Source organism: Crinia signifera, chromosome 2, assembly GCF_055691185.1.
Source record: "Crinia signifera chromosome 2, ASM5569118v1, whole genome shotgun sequence".
Lineage (NCBI taxonomy): Eukaryota > Metazoa > Chordata > Amphibia > Anura > Myobatrachidae > Crinia > Crinia signifera.
In genome coordinates, this window is record NC_139218.1 from 10,329,480 (window position 1) to 10,354,781 (window position 25,302).

General features: G+C 46.4%; 1 protein-coding gene across 1 annotated transcript in view; it reads right to left on the minus strand.

The window, feature by feature from the left end:
• Positions 1 to 14,766, minus strand: part of LSAMP (limbic system associated membrane protein) — a 38,910-nt gene extending 24,144 nt beyond the window's left edge. The window contains exons 1-3 of the mRNA XM_083170649.1: positions 14,562 to 14,766; positions 11,437 to 11,557; positions 10,896 to 11,044 (exon numbers count right to left, since the gene is read on the minus strand). Of these exons, the coding sequence (XP_083026775.1) occupies positions 10,896 to 11,044; positions 11,437 to 11,557; positions 14,562 to 14,766 (475 nt within the window). The remainder of the gene's footprint in view (positions 1 to 10,895; positions 11,045 to 11,436; positions 11,558 to 14,561) is intronic.
• Positions 14,767 to 25,302: the final 10,536 nt, after the last annotated feature.

Consider the following 25,302-nt stretch of genomic DNA (forward strand, 5'->3'; position numbering starts at 1 on the left):
GATAAAATAGGGACTGCACTCTGCAGCATTAATAAGGCTATTAGTACAGTACATATGATTGACACATACAACTTTACGCATAATTTTTTATTATTATTGATAATTATGCCCCTTAGTTATTAATCATACCCGTCTACAATCGCCGAATGTCCGGAAGACTCCCAAATTCCTATAGAGTAGGCAATAATGCGTTAGTAAATGGGCAAAACCAAGCTGCAACAGGGATGGCCATCGACCATTGAGGATTCCTAATCATCGATGGTTTATGGCCGATGTAGGTGGGTTCCCGTCATCGATGGCAAGCATAACCATAATAGTTGTTTTTTTTTTCTCCCTAAGGGTCCGGGACATGGAGTATAGCTCCTGATACTTGTGAAACCCCGCCCCCAGGTTCTGATTGGCTAACGGGCCAAATTAGTCAAATAAAATGGATGACCACCAACATGTCAGACAGCCACACCCCCATGTCTTTGGTAAAACCATCAATGGCCATCTATTGCATAGTATGACACCATCGATGGCCAGGTGCGATATTGCTATTGATGGTAATGGCAATGATGGCCATCTCTGTGCTGCACTGCAGGTGGGGCAAATGTTACATGTGCAGACAGAGTTCGATTTTGGTGGGGGGTGTTCAAGCTGACATCTTAATAGCATAAAGCTGACTAACATATGTGGGCTGCATGCAAAAGCAGCCAGTATTTACCCTGCACAGAAACAATATAAATGTACTTATTTCTCTTGCATGGCAATATGGTTTGACACAGACACAAAGGCCCTTATTCTGGTTGATCCACAAGGCTGTGAATTCTGGGCAGGCAGCTAACATCCGCTGATGTCAGTTGCCCATCCCCGCACCCGCGTCATGTCCGCTTTTCCATTGGAATGCCCAGTTTCCATGGGCGATTCCCACAAATCTGAATAACCCCCAAAATGATTTGCATTTTTGCTTTATAGAGTCTTGAGCGGTGGGCTGCAAGCATCTGGAAGGGGTTAAACGCGCCTACTTCAATCGCGCCCCAAGCCGTCACCATCCAGAGATGTGCCGGTAGATGCTTCGCTACTCTTCAGGCCTGAAGGGTTGCTCACATGAGCTGAAGGGCAGGAGAGATGCTGACTATCAGCGAGACAACAAGCGTTTGTAAAGCTGACAATCAGCAATCCGCATTCCCCCGGCGTGTTGTTAAGGACGGATTACTATCACACCTGACACATAAGCAGTTCCGGCTCTGCGCTGGGAAAGCTGATGATCCCGGGGAGCGGGGCGCAGGCTCCCCCCCTCACCTAATGACATGCTGACAGTTATTACAGGCCAGCTAGCACTTAGCACATTACAGGGAATCGCACGTTTAAACATTGCACAAGTTATGGTGACATTTAAAAGCTTTTCAAACATTTAGAGGTTTTCAGAAGCCGATGTCAGGGAGTCGGGGTGAGTGCGGCCTGGGATCTGACACAGCATTCATATTTAATGCGCCTACACGCTCAATAATAGATGATGGGTTTTTAACAAGCGGCTGGCGCTTTAAGTAGAGATGAAGATTGTTTCAATTAATAGGAACCGCCATAAACAATCGCATTCACTGAGTGTAACGGCGGGACATAATTCCCACAAAGCTAATTAACGTATCAGTCTCCTCCTGGCGGTGCCACAATATAGTGTAATATTGTATAATTATGTATAGAGAGAAGGGCATACTGTACTGTATGTGTGCCTGAGAGCCACACCCCCATGTCTGAGAGGCTGAGCCACACCCCCATGTCTGACAGGCTGAGCCACACCCCCATGTCTGAGAGCCACAACCCAATGTCAGGCAGCCACAACCCAATGTCAGGCAGCCACACCCCCATGTCTGAGAGGCTGAGCCACACCCCCATGTCAGGCAGCCACACCCCCATGTCTGACAGCCTGAGCCACACCCCCATGTCAGGCAGCCACACCCCCATGTCAGGTAGCCACACCCCCATGTCAGGCAGCCACACCCCCATGTCAGGTAGCCACAACCCCATGTCTGAGAGGCTGAGCCAAAACCCCATGTCAGGCAGCCACACCCCCATGTCAGGCAGCCACACCCCCATGTCTGTGAGGCTGAGCCACACCCCCATGTCAGGCAGCCACACCCCCATGTCTGAGAGGCTGGGCCACAACCCGATGTCAGGCATCCACACCCCCATGTCTGAGAGGCTGAGCCACACCCCCATGTCAGGCAGCCACACCCCCATGTCAGGCAGCCACAATATAGTGTAATGTTGTATAATTATGTATAAAGAGAAGGGAAGAGATACACCCCCATGTAGAGATACACCCCCATGTGCCTGAGAGATACACCCCCATGTCTGAGAGGCTGAGCCACACCTCCATGTCAGGTAGCCACACCCCCATGTCAGGCAGCCACACCCCCATGTCTGAGAGCCACAACCCAATGTCAGGCAGCCACACCCCCATGTCTGAGAGGCTGAGCCACAACCCCATGTCAGGCAGCCACACCCCCAAGTCTGAGAGCCACAACCCAATGTCAGACAGCCACACCTCCATGTCAGACAGCCTCACCCCCATGTCAGAGAGCCACACCCCCATGTCAGGCAGCCATACCCCCATGTCAGGCAGCCACAATATAGTGTAATGTTGTATAATTATGTATAGAGAGAAGGGAATACTGTTCTGCAGTGGTTCCCAAACTGTGTGCCGTGGCTCCCTGGGGTGCCATGGGACACTTGCAGGGGTGCCATGGGTTGGTGGTCCTGGACCAATTCAAATATTTATGGTCAATTATTTATGGACAAAACCAGTGCTGGTGGCTGCCAATCAAATATGTGTACACACAGAAGAAAATAGTCCCCTTTACTACATAAATTAACCTAAGGATCACATATAAACACAATCTACTTCATAGTGTCATTTCTTTTTTTGGCCTAGGGGTGCCATGAAAAACTTCTGATACTCTAGGGTGCCGTGATTTAAAAAAGTTTGGGAACCCCTGCTGTACTGTATGTGTGCCTGAGAGATACACCCCCATGTCAGAGAGCCACACCCCCATGTCAGAAAGCCACACCCTGCTTCCTGAAAGCCACACCCCACTGCCTGTGAGCCACACCCTCATGTCAAAGAGCCACACCCCCATGTCAGAGAGCCACACCTCGATGCCTGAGAGCCACACCCTCATGTCAGAGAGCCATATCCTCATGTCAGAGAGCCACACCCCCATGTCTGAAGACCCCAACCCCATGTCTTTGAGCTCCTGTATATGCTGGTCGCTCAGGAAGTAGTGTGTACAGTAGTCTACAGTATGTGCTCACTATAAAAGTACAGGCTGGCGTATGTGTGCTGATGACTTACAAAGTACTGGGTACAGAAGAATCTATATTATCTATAGATATATATAGGCTGATGTATATGTGCTGGACACTCAGGCAGTAGTATATACTCACTACAAAGGTATAGGCTGGTGTATATGTGCTGGTCACTCAGGCAGAAGTATATACTCACTATATACAGTAGATATAGGCTGGCGTATATATACTGGTCACTCAGGCAGTAGTATATACTCACTATAGAGGTATAGGCTGTGCTGGTCACTCAGACACTACTATATACTCACTATAGAGGAATAGACTGGTGTATACAGTATATGCTGGTCACTCAGGCACTAGTATATACTCACTATAGAGGTATAGGCTGGTGTATACAGTATGTGCTGGTCACTCAGGCACTAGTATATACTCACTATAGAGGAATAGACTGGTGTATACAGTATGTGCTGGTCACTCAGCAGAGGCGGAACTAGCGCTTTGTGGGCCCAGGTGCAAAAATATGCTTTGGGCCCCCCACTCAAAATGTGAACAGTGTGCACCAAATATGGACTTCAGTGTGTGTATATGGTTAGGGTTATAGGCTGTAGGGTGTGTAGTTAGGGTTATAGGCTACGGTTAGGGTGATAGGCTGCAGGGTGTGTGTGCCTGTGTGGTTAGGGTGATACGCTGCAGGGTGTGTGTGCCTGTGTGGTTAGGGTGATAGGCTGCAGGGTGTGTGTGCCTGTGTGGTTAGGGTGATAGGCTGCAGGGTGTGTGTGCCTGTGTGGTTAGGGTGATATGCTGCGGGGTGTGTGTGCCTGTGTGGTTAGGGTGATACGCTGCGGGGTGTGTGTGCCTGTGTGGTTAGGGTGATACGCTGCGGGGTGTGTGTGCCTGTGTGGTTAGGGTGATAGGCTGCGGGGTGTGTGTGCCTGTGTGGTTAGGGTGATAGGCTGCGGGGTGTGTGTGCCTGTGTGGTTAGGGTGATAGGCTGCGGGGTGTGTGTGCCTGTGTGGTTAGGGTGATAGGCTGTGGGGTGGGTGTGCCTGTGTGGTTAGGGTGATACGCTGCGGGGTGTGTGTGCCTGTGTGGTTAGGGTGATAGGCTGCAGGGTGTGTGTGCCTGTGTGGTTAGGGTGATAGGCTGCAGGGTGTGTGTGCCTGTGTGGTTAGGGTGATAGGCTGCAGGGTGTGTGTGCCTGTGTGGTTAGGGTGATACGCTGCAGGGTGTGTGTGCCTGTGTGGTTAGGGTGATAGGCTGCAGGGTGTGTGTGCCTGTGTGGTTAGGGTGATACGCTGCAGGGTGTGTGTGGTTAGGGTGATACGCTGCAGGGTGTGTGTGCTGCAGGGTGTGTGTGCCTTTGTGGTTAGGGTAATAGGCTGCAGGGTGTGTGTGCCTCTGTGGATAGGGTGATACGCTGCGGGTGTGTGTGGTTAGGGTAATAGGCTGCAGGGTGTGTATGGTTAGGCAGTGGAGGGGAGTGTATGGTTAGGTTTAGGCTGTGGGGTTAGGCTGCAGGTGTGTGGTGAATGGTTGGGCTGTGGGGCAGTGTATAGAGATGGTTTGGCTACTGGGGTGTGTATAATCCAGGTTAGGCTTCAGGGGTGGGGGGGTGTATGGTTAGTTAGGCTAAAGGGGGGGAGGGTTTGTGCACGTTAATGTCTAGGTTTTTTTTGTGCACCCTGCCATATTTTGCATTAATTTGTTTGTCCCCCTGTACCCTTTTTTGGGTAATTTATGCCCCCCCCCCCCTTATATTTTTTATTGTTTCTGTGCCTCCAGACCCTTATAATTTTAGATGTTTTCAGTAGCGCCCTCCCTCCCATTAAAGTACTTACAGTACCTCTAACACTGCTGCTTTTCCTCTAGCTCGTGCTCCTCCTCGAGTCCTCCCGTGCGTTCAGCCTAGAGCAGACAGGAATTCACTTCCTGTCTGACTCTGAGACAGAGAGAAGCAACAGGCAGCCTTGCGATTGGCTGCCTGTTGCTGTGGTTACCGTTCCGTCCGGCTGCTAGCAGTCACCGGACGGAATGGATGCAGAGGTACAGGGCGCTGCTGCTGCCTCTGCATCCTTCTCTAACTTGCACCTGACGCCCGGCCGAATACTCCCCCGTCCTGCCCGGCCGCATGCCCTCCCGTCCTGCCTGGCCGCATACCGCCGAACATTAAAAAAAAAAAAAAAAAACTTCAACATGCCGGGCAGACGGTGGCACCGGGCCCCTTTAACCGCTTGGGCCCCGGTGCACTGCACCGTCTGCACCGGCGGTAGTTCCGCCCCTGTCACTCAGGCTGTAGTATATACTCACTATAGAGGAATAGGCTGGTGTATACAGTATGTGCCAGGCACTCAGGCACTAGTATATACTCACTATAGAGGAATAGGCTGGTGTATACAGTATGTGCCGGTCACTCAGGCACTAGTATATACTCACTATAGAGGAATAGGCTGGTGTATACAGTATATGCTGGTCTCTCAGGCAGTAGTATATACTCACTATAGAGGAATAGGCTGGTGTATACAGTATATGCTGGTCTCTCAGGCAGTAGTATATACTCACTATAGAGGAATAGGCTGGTGTATACAGTATACGCTGATCACTCAGGCAGCAGTATATACTCACTATAGAGGTATAGGCTGGTGTATACAGTATGTGCTGGTCACTCAGGCACTAGTATATACTCACTATAGAGGAATAGGCTGGAGTATACAGTATATGCTGGTCACTCAGGCACTAGCATATACTCATTATAGAGGAATAGGCTGGTGTATACAGTATATGCTGGTCACTCAGGCAGTAGCATATACTCACTATAGAGGAATAGGCTGGTGTATACAGTATGTGCTGGTCACTCAGGCACTAGTATATACCTACTATAGAGGAATAGGCTGGTGTATACAGTATGTGCTGGTCACTCAGGCACTAGTATATACTCACTACAGAGGAATAGGCTGGTGTATACAGTATGTGCTGGTCACTCAGGCACTAGTATATACTCACTATAGAGGAATAGGCTGGTGTATACAGTATGTGCCGGTCACTCAGGCACTAGTATATACTCACTATAGAGGAATAGGCTGGTGTATACAGTATGTGCTGGTCACTCAGGCAGTAGTATATACTCACTATAGAGGAATAGGCTGGTGTATACAGTATGTGCCAGGCACTCAGGCACTAGTATATACTCACTATAGAGGAATAGGCTGGTGTATACAGTATGTGCCGGTCACTCAGGCACTAGTATATACTCACTATAGAGGAATAGGCTGGTGTATACAGTATATGCTGGTCTCTCAGGCAGTAGTATATACTCACTATAGAGGAATAGGCTGGTGTATACAGTATATGCTGGTCTCTCAGGCAGTAGTATATACTCACTATAGAGGAATAGGCTGGTGTATACAGTATACGCTGATCACTCAGGCAGCAGTATATACTCACTATAGAGGTATAGGCTGGTGTATACAGTATGTGCTGGTCACTCAGGCACTAGTATATACTCACTATAGAGGAATAGGCTGGAGTATACAGTATATGCTGGTCACTCAGGCACTAGCATATACTCATTATAGAGGAATAGGCTGGTGTATACAGTATATGCTGGTCACTCAGGCAGTAGCATATACTCACTATAGAGGAATAGGCTGGTGTATACAGTATGTGCTGGTCACTCAGGCACTAGTATATACCTACTATAGAGGAATAGGCTGGTGTATACAGTATGTGCTGGTCACTCAGGCACTAGTATATACTCACTACAGAGGAATAGGCTGGTGTATACAGTATGTGCTGGTCACTCAGGCACTAGTATATACTCACTATAGAGGAATAGGCTGGTGTATACAGTATGTGCCGGTCACTCAGGCACTAGTATATATTCACTATAGAGGAATAGGCTGGTGTATACAGTATGTGCCGGTCACTCAGGCACTAGTATATACTCACTATAGAGGAATAGGCTGGTGTATACAGTATGTGCCGGTCACTCAGGCAGTAGTATATACTCACTATAGAGGAATAGGCTGGTGTATACAGTATGTGCTGGTCACTCAGGCAGTAGTATATACTCACTATAGAGGAATAGGCTGGTGTATACAGTATGTGCTGGTCACTCAGGCACTAGTATATACTCACTATAGAGGAATAGGCTGGTGTATACAGTATATGCTGGTCACTCAGGCAGTAGTATATACTCACAATAGAGGAATAGGCTGGTGTATACAGTATGTGCCGGTCACTCAGGCACTAGTATATACTCACTATAGAGGAATAGGCTGGTGTATACAGTATGTGCCGGTCACTCAGGCAGTAGTATATACTCACTATAGAGGAATAGGCTGGTGTATACAGTATGTGCTGGTCACTCAGGCACTAGTATATACTCACTATAGAGGAATAGGCTGGTGTATACAGTAAATACTGGTCACTCAGGCAGTAGTATATACTCACTATAGAGGAATAGGCTGGTGTATACAGTATATGCTAGTCACTCAGGCAGTAGTATATACTCACTATAGAGGAATAGGCTGGTGTATACAGTATGTGCTGGTCACTCAGGCACTAGTATATACTCACTATAGAGGAATAGGCTGGTGTATACAGTATGTGCTGGTCACTCAGGCACTAGGATATACTCACTATAGAGGAATAGGCTGGTGTATACAGTATGTGCTGGTCACTCAGGCACTAGTACAGTATATACTCACTATAGAGGAATAGGCTGGTGTATACAGTATGCGCTGGTCACTCAGGCACTAGTATATACTCACTATAGAGGAATAGGCTGGTGTATACAGTATGTGCTGGTCACTCAGGCACTAGTATATACTCACTATAGAGGAATAGGCTGGTGTATACAGTATGTGCTGGTCACTCAGGCACTAGTATATACTCACTATAGAGGAATAGGCTGGTGTATACAGTATGTGCTGGTCACTCAGGCACTAGTATATACTCACTATAGAGGAATAGGCTGGTGTATACAGTATATGCTGGTCACTCAGGCACTAGTATATACTCACTATAGAGGAATAGGCGGGTGTATACAGTATGTGCTGGTCACTCAGGCACTAGTATATACTCACTATAGAGGAATAGGCTGGTGTATACAGTATGTGCTGGTCACTCAGGCACTAGTATATACTCACTATAGAGGAATAGGCTGGTGTATACAGTATGTGCTGGTCACTCAGGCACTAGTATATACTCACTATAGAGGAATAGGCTGGTGTATACAGTATATACTGGTCACTCAGGCACTAGTATATACTCACTATAGAGGAATAGGCTGGTGTATACAGTATGTGCTGGTCACTCAGGCACTAGTATATACTCAATATAGAGGAATAGGCTGGTGTATACAGTATATACTGGTCACTCAGGCAGTAGTATATACTCACTATAGAGGAATAGGCTGGTGTATACAGTATATGCTGGTCACTCAGGCAGTAGTATATACTCACTATAGAGGTATAGGCTGGTGTATACAGTATGTGCTGGTCACTCAGGCAGTAGTATATATGCACTATAGAGGAATAGGCTGGTGTATACAGTATGTGCCGGTTACTCAGGCACTAGTATATACTCACTATAGAGGAATAGGCTGGTGTACACAGTATATGCTGGTCACTCAGGCAGTAGTATATACGCACTATAGAGGAATAGGCTGGTGTATACAGTATGTGCCGGTTACTCAGGCACTAGTATATACTCACTATAGAGGAATAGGCTGGTGTATACAGTATGTGCTGGTCACTCAGGCAGTAGTATATACGCACTATAGAGGAATAGGCTGGTGTATACAGTATGTGCCGGTTACTCAGGCACTAGTATATACCTACTATAGATTAATAGGCTGGTGTATACAGTATGTGCTGGTCACTCAGGCACTAGTATATACTCACTATAGAGGAATAGGCTGGTGTATACAGTATGTGCTGGTCACTCAGGCACTAGTATATACTCACTATAGAGGAATAGGCTGGTGTATACAGTATGTGCCAGTCACTCAGACACTAGTATATACTCACTATAGAGGTATAGGCTGGTGTATACAGTATATGCTGGTCACTCAGGCAGTAGTATATACTCACTATAGAGGAATAGGCTGGTGTATACAGTATGTGCTGGTCACTCAGGCACTAGTATATACTTACTATAGAGGAATTGGCTGGTGTATACAGTATGTGCTGGTCACTCAGGCACTAGTATATACTTACTATAGAGGAATTGGCTGGTGTATACAGTATGTGCTGGTCACTCAGACACTAGTATATACTCACTATAGAGGTATAGGCTGGTGTATACAGTATATGCTGGTCACTCAGGCAGTAGTATATACTCACTATAGAGGTATAGGCTGGTGTATACAGTATGTGCTGGTCACTCAGGCAGTAGTATATATGCACTATAGAGGAATAGGCTGGTGTATACAGTATGTGCCGGTTACTCAGGCACTAGTATATACTCACTATAGAGGAATAGGCTGGTGTACACAGTATATGCTGGTCACTCAGGCAGTAGTATATACTCACTATAGAGGAATAGGCTGGTATATACAGTATGTGCTGGTCACTCAGGCACTAGCATATACTCACTATAGAGGAATAGGCTGGTGTATACAGTATGTGCTGGTCACTCAGGCACTAGTATATACTCACTATAGAGGAATAGGCTGGTGTATACAGTATGTGCTGGTCACTCAGGCAGTAGTATATACTCACTATAGAGGTATAGGCTGGTGTATACAGTATGTGCTGGTCACTCAGGCACTAGCATATACTCACTATAGAGGAATAGGCTGGTGTATACAGTATGTGCTGGTCACTCAGGCACTAGTATATACTCACTATAGAGGAATAGGCTGGTGTATACAGTATGTGCTGGTCACTCAGGCACTAGTATATACTCACTATAGAGGTATAGGCTCGTGTATACAGTATATGCTGGTCACTCAGGCAGTAGTATATACTCACTATAGAGGAATAGGCTGGTGTATACAGTATATGCTGGTCACTCAGGCACTAGTATATACCTACTATAGAGGAATAGGCTGGTGTATACAGTATGTGCTGGTCACTCAGGCACTAGTATATACCTACTATAGAGGAATAGGCTGGTGTATACAGTATGTGCTGGTCACTCAGGCACTAGTATATACCTACTATAGAGGAATAGGCTGGTGTATACAGTATATGCCGGTCACTCAGGCACTAGTATATACTCACTATAGAGGAATAGGCTGGTGTATACAGTATGTGCTGGTCACTCAGGCACTAGTATATACTCACTATAGAGGTATAGGCTGGTGTATACAGTATATGCCGGTCACTCAGGCACTAGTATATACTCACTATAGAGGAATAGGCTGGTGTACACAGTATATGCTGGTCACTCAGGCAGTAGTATATACTCACTATAGAGGTATAGGCTGGTGTATACAGTATATGCCGGTCACTCAGGCACTAGTATATACTCACTATAGAGGAATAGGCTGGTGTATACAGTATATGCTGGTCACTCAGGCACTAGTATATACTCACTATAGAGGAATAGGCTGGTGTATACAGTATGTGCCGGTCACTCAGGCAGTAGTATATACTCACTATAGAGGAATAGGCTGGTGTTGGTGACGCCCAGCTTGTTGGCGGCCACGCAGGTGTAGTTCCCGTAGTGTTCCTCAGTGACGTTGGCCACCACTAGAATGGATCGGTTGCCCATACTCTTTATCTCCAGGCCCTGGGCGCTGTTTATCCTGGGAACAAAGGAACAAAGGTTATTATGTGCCAGGAATTACAGATGAACAGATCATATGACATCGTCCTCTTATTCCCGTATTATCTGTGTACGGCCACAGTACCGGGATCTCCCGGCTATTACATCCGTGTGTCCCTGGATCGGAACCAGCGTATTATAGGCGTCCCCATAAAAACAGTCAAACTGTTCAAACTGAAATCAAAATTGCAGTGTAAAAAGAAAGCTGTCTAACATCTGTGGGCTGCATGCAAAAGCAGCCGGTATTTACCCTGCACAGAAACAATACACATGTAATTGACCCCTTGCATTGCCGTGTTCCAGGCACGATGCTACTGGCTTTTTTGCTTTATTGAATCACACAGTCATTAATATAAAGTTGCATATAGTCACCTTGTGTCATCCTTATACCACTCGAAATCGGGTTTGGGCTCTGCAGCGGCTCCGCAGCGGAGGTTCGCCTGCTTACCGGTAATGGCCTCGATGCTCTTGGACTCGGTAATGATAGGAGGGTCTGTGGGAGAATAGAGATATTAACATATAATGCTCAGTGCTTATGTACTAAACAACGCACCATCACAGTCACAGCCAGAGAGGAGTCTGTGCCAGTGAATGACCTGCCCTGGTGGTACCATTTAGGAGCGGCCCCCTCTCTGTATACTGGGGATAATAACCCAGATGAATCAGGTTTGTTCTGCTGGATTCTTCCGCTGCTGTTACCTCTGTTGACTTCCCACAAGCGGCGTTTCTGCGGACTGAGCGCACTTGTCATTGCGCGTTATCAATAATATACATACTTTGAGCAATCTAATGTGTCATCCGGAACATGGCCTTTGGGAAGTAATTTTAAAAACCAGAACCGTATCTAAATAATGAAAGAAGCCGTAGGACAAACAAGAGGACAGGAGCAAGAATCACAAGGATTTGCCAACGTATCACTAAATGGACAAGTGTATCCGTCAGCACACACGCCATAACCACATTACACACATGCCAGGGCTGGCTGTGCGCAGGATGCCGCTCCGTCGCAGGCTAAACTGATCTTATTGTATACAAGGCACCATGACTGATGTACCGAGTAATAACCCCAGACCCAATGCATCACATTACTGCAGTGCAGAAGAGTTTTACATTTCATGCATCAGACTTATTGGTGTTATGGGAGTTCACTGATCAAAATCAAATCAAAAATCTAATTTATTTATTTGTCACATACAAAGTCATACATAGTACAATATGTAGTGTAGTGATCACTGCACTGATTATTAATGCTTTCTACACTAGCCACCAGGACTGAGGTGTGACTTGTACACTAGCTACCAGGACTGAGGTGTGACTTGTACACTAGCTACCAGGACTGAGGTGTGACTTGTACACTAGCTACCAGGACTGAGGTGTGACTTGTACACTAGCTACCAGGACTGAGGTGTGACTTGTACACTAGCTACCAGGACTGAGGTGTGACCTACATGAGCCACCAGGACTGGGGTGTGACTCCTACACTAGCCACGGTGACTAGGGTGTGACTCCTACACTAGCCACCATTGACTGGGGTGTGACTCATACACTAGCCATGGTGACTAGGGTGTGACTTCTACATGAGCCACCAGGACTGGGGTGTGACTCCTATACTAGCCACCATTGACTGGGGTGGGGTGTGACTTCTACACTAGCCACCAGTACTGGGGTGTGATTCCTACACTAGCCACAGGGACTGGGGTGTGACTCCTACACTAATCACAGGGACTGAGATCTGACTTTTACACTAGCTACCTGGACTAGGGTGTGACTTCTACACCAGCCACAGGGTCTGAGGTGTGACTTCTACACTAGCTACCTGGACTGAGGTGTGACTTCTACACTAGCTACCTGGACTGGGGTGTGACTTCTACACCAGCCACAGGGTCTGAGGTGTGACTTCTACACTAGCCGTGAGAACTGGGTTGTGACTTCTACACCCTGAGGGTCTCATAGGTAACATCTCTCTGAGCAATTCAGCCCAGGGCTTATATCTATGAAACCATCACATCGCTTTAGTTCCCGGCACAGAAGCAGTAGTCCCAACTGAATGGGATGTGGGTTGTAAGGTCTACAGCAACTAGGTCGACAATCATTGGGTCGACACCACTAGGTCGACATGTGTCAAGGTCGACATGGGTCTAGGTCGACATGGTTCAAGGTCGAAATGGGGCTAGGTCGACAGGACATTAGGTCAACACAAGCATTAGGTCGGCCTGGGCAAGGTCGACAGTCAAAAGGTCGACATGGGGTTTTTCACTGTTTTTTTTTACATAATGGGTAACACTACACTCGGCACACTATTTTATTCTCCCACCATGCCCTAGTGGATGGTAGGGCATGAAATACCGCCTGTCGGCACATGTCGGCTCACAAAACAGTGAAAAACCCCATGTTGACCTAGCCCATGTCAACCTAATGCTTGTGTCGACCTAATGATCTGTCGACCTAGACCCATGTCGAAATTGAACCCAGGTCAACCTTGACTCATGTTGACCTAAACCCATGCTGCCTGTCGACTTAGTGGTGTCGACCCAATGCTTGTCGAGCTAGTTGGTGTAGACCTAATGACTGTATCCCACTGAATGACACCTGCCTCATAGACAAATACCATTCTCAGTCCTCCTTAGTGTTACGTAGTAATGTATAAGACCCAACCTGTTTATTTATATCCAGGTACCAGCTGCAGGCAAGAACAGATACACGGCCAGATGCTTCAAAAGTGATAACATGGACAGTGATAAACAACCAATCAGCTCCTACCTGTCATGTCACAAAATGTCAGACAGGAGCTGATTGGTTGGTTGTTTATCACTCTGCATTTTATCCCTTTTTGACGCGTAGTGCATCTGGAAGAAGGTGCTTAGAATCATTTTGGCCAAAGATATGGGCCCACCAACCGCGCCCAAGTGACCTCATCTGGGGGGGGGGGGGGGGGAGTCCCTAACGGTAAGGTTCAAATTCATGGCACAGGACCCCCCAGGACAGCACAAGAAATCAGCCCCAAGGCATCACACTAGTAGGAGTAAATGTTACAAAGTGTTACATTATCATTCCTCCCAACTTTTTTCAAATCTGGCGGGGCTAAGGGGGAGTGGGCTGGGCCTTTGGTAGAGGGGGCGGGGCCTCATGCGCAGTCACATGACATGTTTGCAGTGATCACCATACCTCCCAACTTTTGATGAAATGAAGGGGGTGGGGCGTATGCAAATGAGGGTGCGGCTTATGCTAATTAGCCGCAACCTCTTTTTCATACGAGAATGGACGCTGTGAGCATGCGCACAGCGTCTATTCTATTACATTGGGGGGTCTCCCAACTGCCACCCCCGCAGCGGGACAATGCCTGCCGCGGGGGGGACAGCGGGACAGGACCCGAAAATCGGGACTGTCCCGCTGTAATCGTGACAGTTGGGAGGTATGGATCACCACTGCTCTGCATTAATAAGAAGCAGTAGCTGTGTGCTGAGAGTGTTAGTACATAGCGGTGACACGATACTCACAGTTCACAGTGACCCGGACTTGTTTCACATCCGCTGAAGCCACCTCATTGGCCGCTTTGCACTCGTACTTCCCGGACTGTTCTCTGGTGATACCTTGAATGTCCAGAAATTCCTCTTCACCTTCAAAATCTCTGGCTGCAAGTGAAACACATGCTGACATTAGTGATGGCGGGATGTCATTGTCACACTCATGGTGCGCACTCATCATACATGACCAGGGAGTGGGACTCATATAAAGGGGTGTAGTCAATGCTTTTTGCGAGCTGTGACAGTGATCAGTGCTGCCTCGCCGGTCAGTATTCAACTGCGTATGCGACCGCTAAAACAGCGAGACTCGCAGCTAAATGCAGCGGGCTACCTGGTTTAGCCGCGAGCCTTGCTGTTTGGGGGAATCCTCTCTATCCTCTGACAGCAAGAATTTCCCCGGTGTGTTGTTGGGCGGTAATCAGAGGGGCCCGGCGCGGGGGTTAAAGGGCAAGGATTGCTTGTTTCGGTGATCCCCACCGTTTAACCCCCTCACCAGCCGCATTGAATACGGCCCAAAGCCTGTATTATATTATTTGTAAACACAATTATTGTTTTCCGGATAAGGTGGGACGCTGGTCAGGTTTTCAACATGCCTTGTAAAAATGATGGGCCTGATTCTGCGCTGTTCGATAGGTTACGTATACTCGCAGCCTAACAAACAGATAAACGCTGTCTGCCACCCCCGGCAACCACATCCGTTCACTCAAATGTTTCTCCACTTCTGTAATAAAAGTCAGTCTAGAATTCGGGTTGGGCAACAAGGTCATGTGACCTTTCATAGGTGCACCCAATATTTTTATGGCCAAGTCCATGAACCACTGGGCATACCCCCCCAGTAATCCGTGCCATTATCATCCCATCCCCCACTAAATATCAGAGTGGCCTCAACTCCCAGAACAAGGGAGACCTCCCAGAAATTCAGGAGTCTCCCAGAGAAGGTAAGTACTGTATGACTGACAGCTTTTGGCACTTGGAACATCCAACATCCATTCAATAGATTAATAGTAGGAAAAGCATTCAAATAATTTGTGATATCTAACAAGTTCTGCGCAGGATACCTGGACGCACTCATCAATATATTTCCATTATCAACATTTGAATTGGGTGGGCGACAGGCTTCAAGGCTTCAAGTGTTTTCCTCAGTAATACATAGTAATAACCACATGTGGAATCTAATACTCCGCCATGTACAATGTATCATCCACCACTGGTGCGCAAAGAGTTAGATGCACCACGATGCGTATAAAATGACAATGTGGCGCACCTCGCCGCGGGGCACCGGCTTTGCCTGATTCACCTGGAAACTTACAATAACGATTTTGTGGTCTTTTCAGAATTTGCGGAGAAAACTAAAATCTATAATTCCCATTTGTATGCTAATGCACAACACACTTGTCACGCCGCGGAGACGAGAAGGCGCTATTCCCAAAAGCACGGAGGTTTTATTTTTCCCAGAGACAGTCCCCATTAAGAGGCGATAATGAAAGGGGAGAGGGGTGCGGCGGCCAATTCTGGGAGAATAACTAACACTGAGGGTTGTGTGTACACAAGATGAGCTGCAGAATATCTCTCGCCCAGGAGAGACCATCACAGATAATCAATACGCCTCTGTTTTCTCTTCTTATTTCTGATCATTGCTGGCTGGGATTCTGCCAAGACCACAATCCCTACAACCTACAGCATGAAGCACCACTTGTAACAGTCAAACAATGCTCGTATTTAAGAGTAACCTTATCATCTCCGAGGGATGATGGCGCACTTCCTGAATTCTCATTTGTGGGGAGATTTACTAAGCCTTGGACCGCGGTAAAGTGGCGAGATAAAGAATACCTCCCAAATTTTGTTGCATGGGAAGCAAGTGTATCTGCACCCAAAAAGGGGCAGGGCATTGTACGGAGAGGCGGGCCAAGTGCTACAACCCTCATTTTCGTCAATTCAGGGGAATTTCCAGTCCTCGTCAAGCATTTCCCAACAGTCAAAATACAGACATGTTCAAAATGCTGAAATTCATTATACCAACATGGTAAAAATGCTGACACGGTCAAGATGTCGACATTTAAAGTGTCAGCATCTACTTTTTTGGGGTGTCTATGATGACATAAGTTCACCGTATAAGTGAACCTCGTCCCCTCGCACGCTTTGGGTACTATTATAATCGAACTCCTTGCCCGCTTGGAACATGAAGTAAGAGCTTGTCAGTTTCAAAGAAAAAAAATCGTAAAAAATCCATGTCGACTTTTTTGATATGTCAGCATTTTAAATGTCTGCATTTTGACTGTCAGCATAATGAATGTTGGCATTTTGAACGTGTCAGTATTTTGACTATCTGTCAATGGTTGTTGGTATGTAGACTGACGGTAAGTTATTTATATTTTCATTGGATATATATTTTTTGTTTTACAATATCAGAATGGGTTTCTATCAACAAATTTGTGCATTAAACTATTTTTTATCTATTTTTTAAAGAAATAAATATCTTATCAGCAGAATATGTGCTGCTATGCTATAGTCTCATATGTTCGCATTCTCTTTCTGAAACAACCTTGCATAATAGAGAGATTCAGTAGCCATATCTGAAATCAACAAGCCAAAAATCATAAGTGCCAGCCTTCAAATTGCAGACAATTTCCATTGACCCCTGTTGTGGTGGCATCTAAGGGGGCACAATGATTACAGCGATGTGAGTAGTCAGGGCCACCTCTGTTTGGAGTCCTGATGTATCTGTCTCCCGCAGGCCAACACTACACTGGCACATTAGCTGGCTATTGCAAAAAGTAGTTCCTAGCAGAATGTCAACACCAGAATGTTCACATGTTCAGAATGTCGACAAGTTTGTTAGTTTGCTGTGTAAAATGTCAACATCCACTAATGTTGACATGGGCAAAATGTCGACAGAACATTATTGTTAGGGTTTTGACATCTAGGTGTCAACATGTTAAATGTCGACATTTATGAATAGTGATACTTTCCCAGTTGCCATCATGCTGAGGTTTGCATTCAGTAACTGTCGGCACTTTTGACTGCTGTTATTCTGAATTCTGAGCTTTCATGGGGCCGACCCTATTTAGTTCGACATGCATTGTGTCGACAGGGTTGAAAGGTCAAAACGAGCATTTGGTCAACATATATTTTTCACTTTTTTTTGGAGTTGACATGCGGTATTTCATATCCTGCCATCCACTACGGCGTGATGTAGATAGAATCGCCAGGAGTTTCTCCAATGTGAGCTGCTGTATCTGTAGGAAGGCTCCACATATATATATATATATATATATATATATATATATATATATAATTGCATGAATGTCATGCGGTGTTCTGTAAGTACTATACAAGGCCTGGCCAACCTGTGGCTCTCCAGATGTTGTCAAACTACAAATCCCATCATGCCTTGCCACAGTTTTGCTATAAGGGAGTGTTAAAACTGTGGCAAGGCATGCTGGGATTTGTAGTTTCACATCTGGAGAGCCACAGGTTGGCCTGTCCTGTACTATACAGTGACTGATTTTTGCAGGTAAGTGGCCGATTTAACGATTATACCAAATCTGCCCTCATGACTTCCCCTCCGGTGGTCCCCGGTGGTGGTGGTTCTGTTCTCTGGCGAGCGCTGTGGCTGTCAGCTATGTACATATACTGGGCTTATGCTCCGGGGGACAAAGGACAATAGGAAAACAGCAGTGATTTCCCTCCTCTACTATTTAGTCCTCATCTGTGCAGACAAGCTGTCAGGCTAAGTGCGGCCTTGCTAAATGTTCCATTTGGTGTAAGTACTGCAGAATAACCAGGACGCAGCGACCGATGGAAACATAAGAACAATATCGGTTTCCTTGTTTAATTTGTAACCCGATAGAACTCTCTCTTCTATGTTTTACACAACCGATTGTTCTCTTCCCGCCGCGCAGCAACTTGTTTATCTGTTACCCGAGTTAATGATATTTAATTTTGAATTTCGTCTGAACTTTCCTCCCCGGGGTAATGACAGGGCCCAGGGCCGACACACAGTGTGAGCAGGCGTCGTGTGGAAGAACCTATATTCAGGAGATTAGCGGTTTGCCAAGAACGAGATACATATCTCATGCAAGGGATCTACAGCGCCAAACGCTGAACGCTGAATTCAGTCATATGATGCCAGGGAAGTTGTACTGCGCGGATAATGAGCCCTACAAATACTGAGCAATTATGTCACATTGTAACCGCAAGTTATTACATAGATAATTATGTCATATTATTTATTATTAGTTATTTATATAGCGCACACATATTCCGCAGCGCTGTACAGAGAATACCATCACCAGTAATTATATAGCGCACACATATTCCACAGCGCTGTACAGAGACTATTATTACCAGTTATTTATATAGCGCACACATATTCCGCAGCTCTGTACAGAGAATATTATGGTACTCTTTACCTAGAACGGCGCCCATCGCGACCATCGAATGCACTAAAAAACGAGTGCGATGCGATGCCCGCGATGGCCGCGATTTCCCATAGGGATCAATGTTAAAAATGAGATTGGACGCGATTTTAGTGTTCAATGCCTCAATGCCCGCGATTTTTACATAGGAAACAATGTTAAATGGGCCACAGAGCCCAAATAGTCACCGTGAAGTCTGAAATGGCCCCCACAATTGTTAACGCCACCCCACGATCAACGTCAACCCGAAGCGTGGCGAGCGCAGCGAGCCCGCGAGGTGCGGCGGTACGCGTCCTCCGACCATTTCATACCCCCACTATCCACGTCGGCGTGGAGTTGAGAATAGAATAGTGCCCGAAGCGTGGCGAGCGCAGCGAGCCCCGCAAGGGGACGCGGATACCTTCACAGTTATACGCGTCCCCTCGCAGGCTTCCCAGGTGTCCATGGCGACGCGGACACCTGTGAAGCCCGCGAAGGGACGCGTTTACCTGTGAAGTTTACCTTCACAGTTATACGCGTTTACCTTCACAGTTATACGCGTCCCCTCGCGGGCTTCCCAGGTGTCCATGGCGACGCGGACACCTGTGAAGCCCGCGAAGGGACGCGTTTACCTGTGAAGTGTGCTCGCCACACTATTCTATTCTCAACTCCACGCCGACGTGGATAGTGGGGGTATGAAAAGGTCGGAGGATGCGTACCGCCGCCCCTAGCGGGCTCGCTGCGCTCGCCACGCTTCGGGTTGACGTTGATCGTGGGGTGGCGTTAACAATTGTGGGGGCCATTTCACAGTTCAAGGGCACTATTAGGGCTCTGTGGCCCATTTAACATTGTTTCCTATGGCCAAATCGCGGGCATTGAGGCATTTAACAGTAAAATCACGTCCAATCACAGTTTTAACATTGATCCCTATGGGAAAATCGCGGGCATCGCGTCACACCCGTTTTTTATGTGCCCGCGATTTTTTACCCCCGACGCCCGCGATGCAAATCGCGGGCGCCGTTCTAGGTAAAGAGTACCAATATTATTACCAGTTATTATATAGCACAAACATATTCCGCAGCGCTGTACAGAGAATATTATTACCAGTTATTATATAGCGCACACATATTCCACAGCGCTGTACAGAGAATATTATGACCAGTTATTTATATAGCGCACACATATTCCGCAGCGCTGTACAGAGTATATTATTACCAGTTATTTATATAGCGCACACATATTCCGCAGCGCTGTACAGAGAATATTATCACCAGTTATTTATATAGCGCACACATATTCCACAGTGCTGTACAGAGAATATTATTATCAGTTATTTATATAGAGCACACATATTCCACAGCGCTGTACAGAGAATATTATTACCAGTTATTATATAGCGCACACATATTCCGCAGCGCTGTACAGAGATTATTATTACCAGTTATTTATATAGCGCACACATATTCCGCAGCGCTGTACAGAGAATATTATTACCAGTTATTATATAACGCACACATATTCCGCAGCGCTGTACAGAGATTATTATTACCAGTTATTTATATAGCGCACACATATTCCGCAGCGCTATACAGAGATTATTATTACCAGTTATTATATAGTGCACACATATTCTGCAGCGCTGTACAGAGGGTATTATTACCAGTTATTATATAGCGCACACATATTCCACAGCGCTGCACAGAGAATATTATTACCAGTTATTATATAGCGCACACATATTCTGCAGCTCTGTACAGAGACTATTATTACCAGTTATTATATAGCGCACACATATTCCACAATGCTGTATAGAGAATATTATTACCAGTTATTTATATAGCGCACACATATTACGCAGCGCTGTACAGAGAATATTATTACCAGTTATTATATAGCGCACACATAGGCCCTTATTCAGATTTGAACGCAGTACACGTTTGTTGTCAAAATGGGCAAAACCATGTGCACTTCAGGTGGGGCAGATGTAACATGTACAAAGAGAGTTAGATTTGGGTGGGGTGTGTTGAAACTGAAATCCAAATTGCAGTGTAAAAATAAAGCAGTCAGTATTTACCCTGCACAGAAACAAAATAATATACCCAAATCTAACTCTCTCTGCACATGTTACATCTGCCCCACCTGCAGTGCACATGGTTTTGCCTATTTTGAGAACAAATTCCTACTGCAATCAGATCTGAATAAGGGCCATATTCCGCAGCGCTGTACAGAGATTATTATTACCAATTATATAGCGCACGCATATTCCACAGCGCTGTACAGAGAATATTATCACTAGTAATTATATAGTGCACACATATTCCACAGCGCTGTACAGAGAATATTATCACCAGTTATTTATATAGCGCACACATATTCTGCAGTGCTGTACAGAGACTATTATTACCAGTTATTTATATAGCGCACACATATTCTGCAGCACTGTGCAGAGAATATTTTGCCATTCACATCATTCCCTGCCCCAGTGGATCTTACAATCTATATTCCTTACCCCACACACACACACAGACATTCAAGGGTTAATTTTTTTTGTTGGGAGCCAATTGCCCTACCAGTATGTTTTTGAATTGCAGGAGGAAACTGTAAGGAGGAAAATTGGACTGTAAGGAGGAAACCCAAAGGAAACCCACGCTAGCACCGGGAGAATATACAAACTCCACACAGTTAGGGTCATGGTGGGAATCGAACCCATGACCTCAGTGATGTAATAATAACCACTAAACTATCCATGCTGCCCTAAAGTAGATGTGATATGCTGAGAATCACAGCTACTTCAGGGTTGCCGACTCTGGGAGACTGTCAGCAGCCCCGCCCCCAGTCGGGCAAATACTGAGATTCGCAGGTCTTCGATGAGGGGGCGTGGCTAAATGATGCCATTTTAGCCCTGCCCCTCCAGAAAAGCCGCAATAAAGGTATATAAACAACAGGACAAGGGTGAGTGGGTGGGCCTGGTGGAATTCCGGGTTCCGGGTGGGGGACAGGATTTCCGGGACCCTCTCGGCCAACCCTGAGCTACATTAGATAACAAGTCATAGAACAAGGGAATCTGTACTGTGTTATTGTTCTTACATACAGGATAAGGACAGATGCTGAGAATTACACCCAGCATGGTAAGTAGTGGAGTTTGCCAAAAGCGAGGTTGAATGGGAATCTGGACATGTGGCTGTATTACAGGATAACATCCACTAGATGTCGACCACTTATCTGGCAAAGTCTGTATGTTAGTAGAATCACCCACAGTACACTTAGGGTAGCCTAATAACCAATGATAAAGGCCATCTGCTAAGATAGGCCCAGAAGTCATTTAAATGTGGGATATGAAATCTCCCCCACAGTTCGCAGACATGACCCAGGGTTGCACATGATCAGTAGCACTGCTGTAAATGTTCTCTACAAAATATGGAATGGTAATTAATGGTGTTTTATCCCACACGTTGATAAATAGGCCCTTGTGAGCAGATTAGATGCTATTTTAGAATGTCATGACTGAGGTTGACACCTGTATAGGCCTAGAGCAAAACAATGAGCTGATGCATTGCCATTAGCAACGCAGGCCAGGCTACTGAGATGGAAGAGACCATGTAACATCTCCATCTGTTCCCTAGTGCCGATGAAGATTCTCCAGCACACAAGGATTTCACCTTGGATCTTATCTTACTCCCAGACCATTATTAATGGTTTTCAGCAAAGCAATTAATATGCAGAATATGTAGTGCAGCTTGTTGTGAGATGGCCTGTCTGTGGGAAGTGAATGACACTGAGTGATGGGACATGGATCTACGTACAGTTGTCTGACAATGACTTTGGGATGAGTTTTATTACACTTGTCAGGTACCCCCCTCCCCCACTAATTACTGAGGCATTATGGGACCTGAACCATTCTGTTGAGGTCATTATGGAAGGATAAACATATATCAATACTGCAGACATCACTGTCTCCACAGCGGGAACACATACTTGAGAAGGTCAAGGTCATATGTGATACAGGGAATTCCTCATCAAAATGTAGGAGACGTCATGTAACAATGTGTTATGTTCTGTGGGATGTAAGAAGAAGAAGGGCAGTGCTATTGCTGATATTTATGTCAAATGTCATTCTTCCGATCACAAGTTATGTCACTAAAGGTATTTTCAGATGAAGACTCTTCTACACATTCAGCACCCAGCAGCAATGCATTGAGACTCTGGGTGAGATTTAATAGGGTGAGAGATTCAGAAAGTGAGAAATTTGGTAAGAAATCTCCAGTTATTTTAAAGTGGCAATCATTTACACTGCAAAATCAAACTGGTTTTGCAGTGTAAATGATTGCCGCTTTAAAAAAAACTGGAGATTTCTTACCAAATCTCTCACTTTTTGAATCTCTCATCCTATTAAATCTCACCCTCTTGCTTACAGACAGCACTCTGGACAGCAGCAATGCATTGAGACTCTTGCTTACAGACAGCACTCTGGACAGCAGGAATGCATTGAGACTCTTCTACACATTAAGCACCCTGGACAGCAGCAATGCTGTGAGGCTCTTCCTTGGAGTCAGCACCATGGACAGCAGCAATGCATTGATACTCTTCCTTGCAGACAGCACCCTGGACAGCGGCAGTGCAGTGAGGCTCTTCCTTGGAGTCAGCACCCTGGACAGCAGCAATGCAGTGAGACTCTTCCTTGCAGTCAGCACCCTGGACAGCGGCAGTGCATTGAGACTCTTCTACACATTTAGCACCCTGGACAACAGCAATGCTGTGAGGCTCTTCCTTGGAGTCAGCAACATGGACAGCACCAATGTCCTTGCAGACAGCACCCTGGACAGCGGCAGTCCAGTGAGACTCTTCCTTACAGACAGCACCCTGGACAGCGGCAGTCCAGTGAGACTCTTCCTTACAGACAGCACCCTGGACACCAGCAATGCAATGAGACTCTTCCTTGCAGACAGCACCCTGGACACCAGCAATGCAATGAGACTCTTCCTTGCAGACAGCATCCTGGACAGCAGCAATGCAGTGAGACTCTTCCTTGCAGACAGCACCATGGACACCAGCAATGCAATGAGACTCTTCCTTGCAGACAGCACCCTGGACAGCGGCAGTGCAGTGAGACTCTTCCTTGCAGTCAGCACCCTGGACAGCAGCAATGCAGTGAGACTCTTCCTTGCAGACAGCACCCTGGACGGCAGCAGTGCATTAAAGGCCGGATTCAGACCTAATTGCTAGTATATATACGGGGCAATACGGATGGTGTAATGGTTAGCATTACTACGAGGTCATGGGTTCAATTCCCAACATGGCTCTAACTGTGCGGAGTTTGTATATTCTTCCCGTTCTTGCGTGGGTTTCCTCCGGGTACTCCGGTTTCTTCCCACAATCCAAAAATATACTGGTAGGTTAATTGGCTCCCAACAAAAATTAACCCTAGAATGTCTGTGTGTGCGTGTACATGTGGTAGGGAATATAGATTGTAAGCTCCACTGCGGAATATGTGTGCGCTATACAATAAACTGTAAATAAATAAATATAATCGCAGCATATCAAGCAGGTTAACACTGAATGCACACAACTCCGCTATGTGAATCCCCCTGCTGTGCTGCGAGCGAATGTGTCCACTTACATGTCGCTGTGCTGCTCACATGCGCCGCAACAGGGGAAACATCATTCTATGGTTGATCTCCATTGAATTACTTTTCCTCTGTTTGCAGCCGAAAATTAGCCAAGGAGCTAGTATTTGCCCGCACGTTGATCCACGAATTAAGATCAGGAGCTGACTTCATGTGACGCCCCCCTGTCAGTCAGTCAGCGATTGCCCCGACGACTGAAAATTTCACAGAAGGCATTCGCTGCAGGGATTCACACATGCACAATTCCCCACCATTGGGGACAGGGAAAAATGTCTGAATCGGCTCCTTAGTGAATTGGACCCTAAGGTGAGTGAGTATTTAAGAAGCATACACATTGCCAGTTCTCTCAGAGGGGAGCAGCACCCCAGAGATGCCAGGTTGATAAAGGTTATCATTTGCACTTCACTTCATCCTAGTAATCATTCCTGGTGGCTGGTGAGTGCCATGCTGGCTGATGAGTACTATGCTGGCTGGTAAATACCATGCCGGCTGGTGAGTCCCATGGAGGCTGCTGTGCCATGCTGGCTTGTGAGTACCATGGAGGCTGGTGAGTACCATGGAGGCTGGTGAGTACCATTGTAGCTGGGGAGTACCATGGTGGCTGATGAGTACTGTGGTGGCTAGTGAGTACCGTGGTGGCTAGTGAGTGCCATGCTGGCTGGTGAGTGCCATGCTGGCTGGTGCATGAGTACC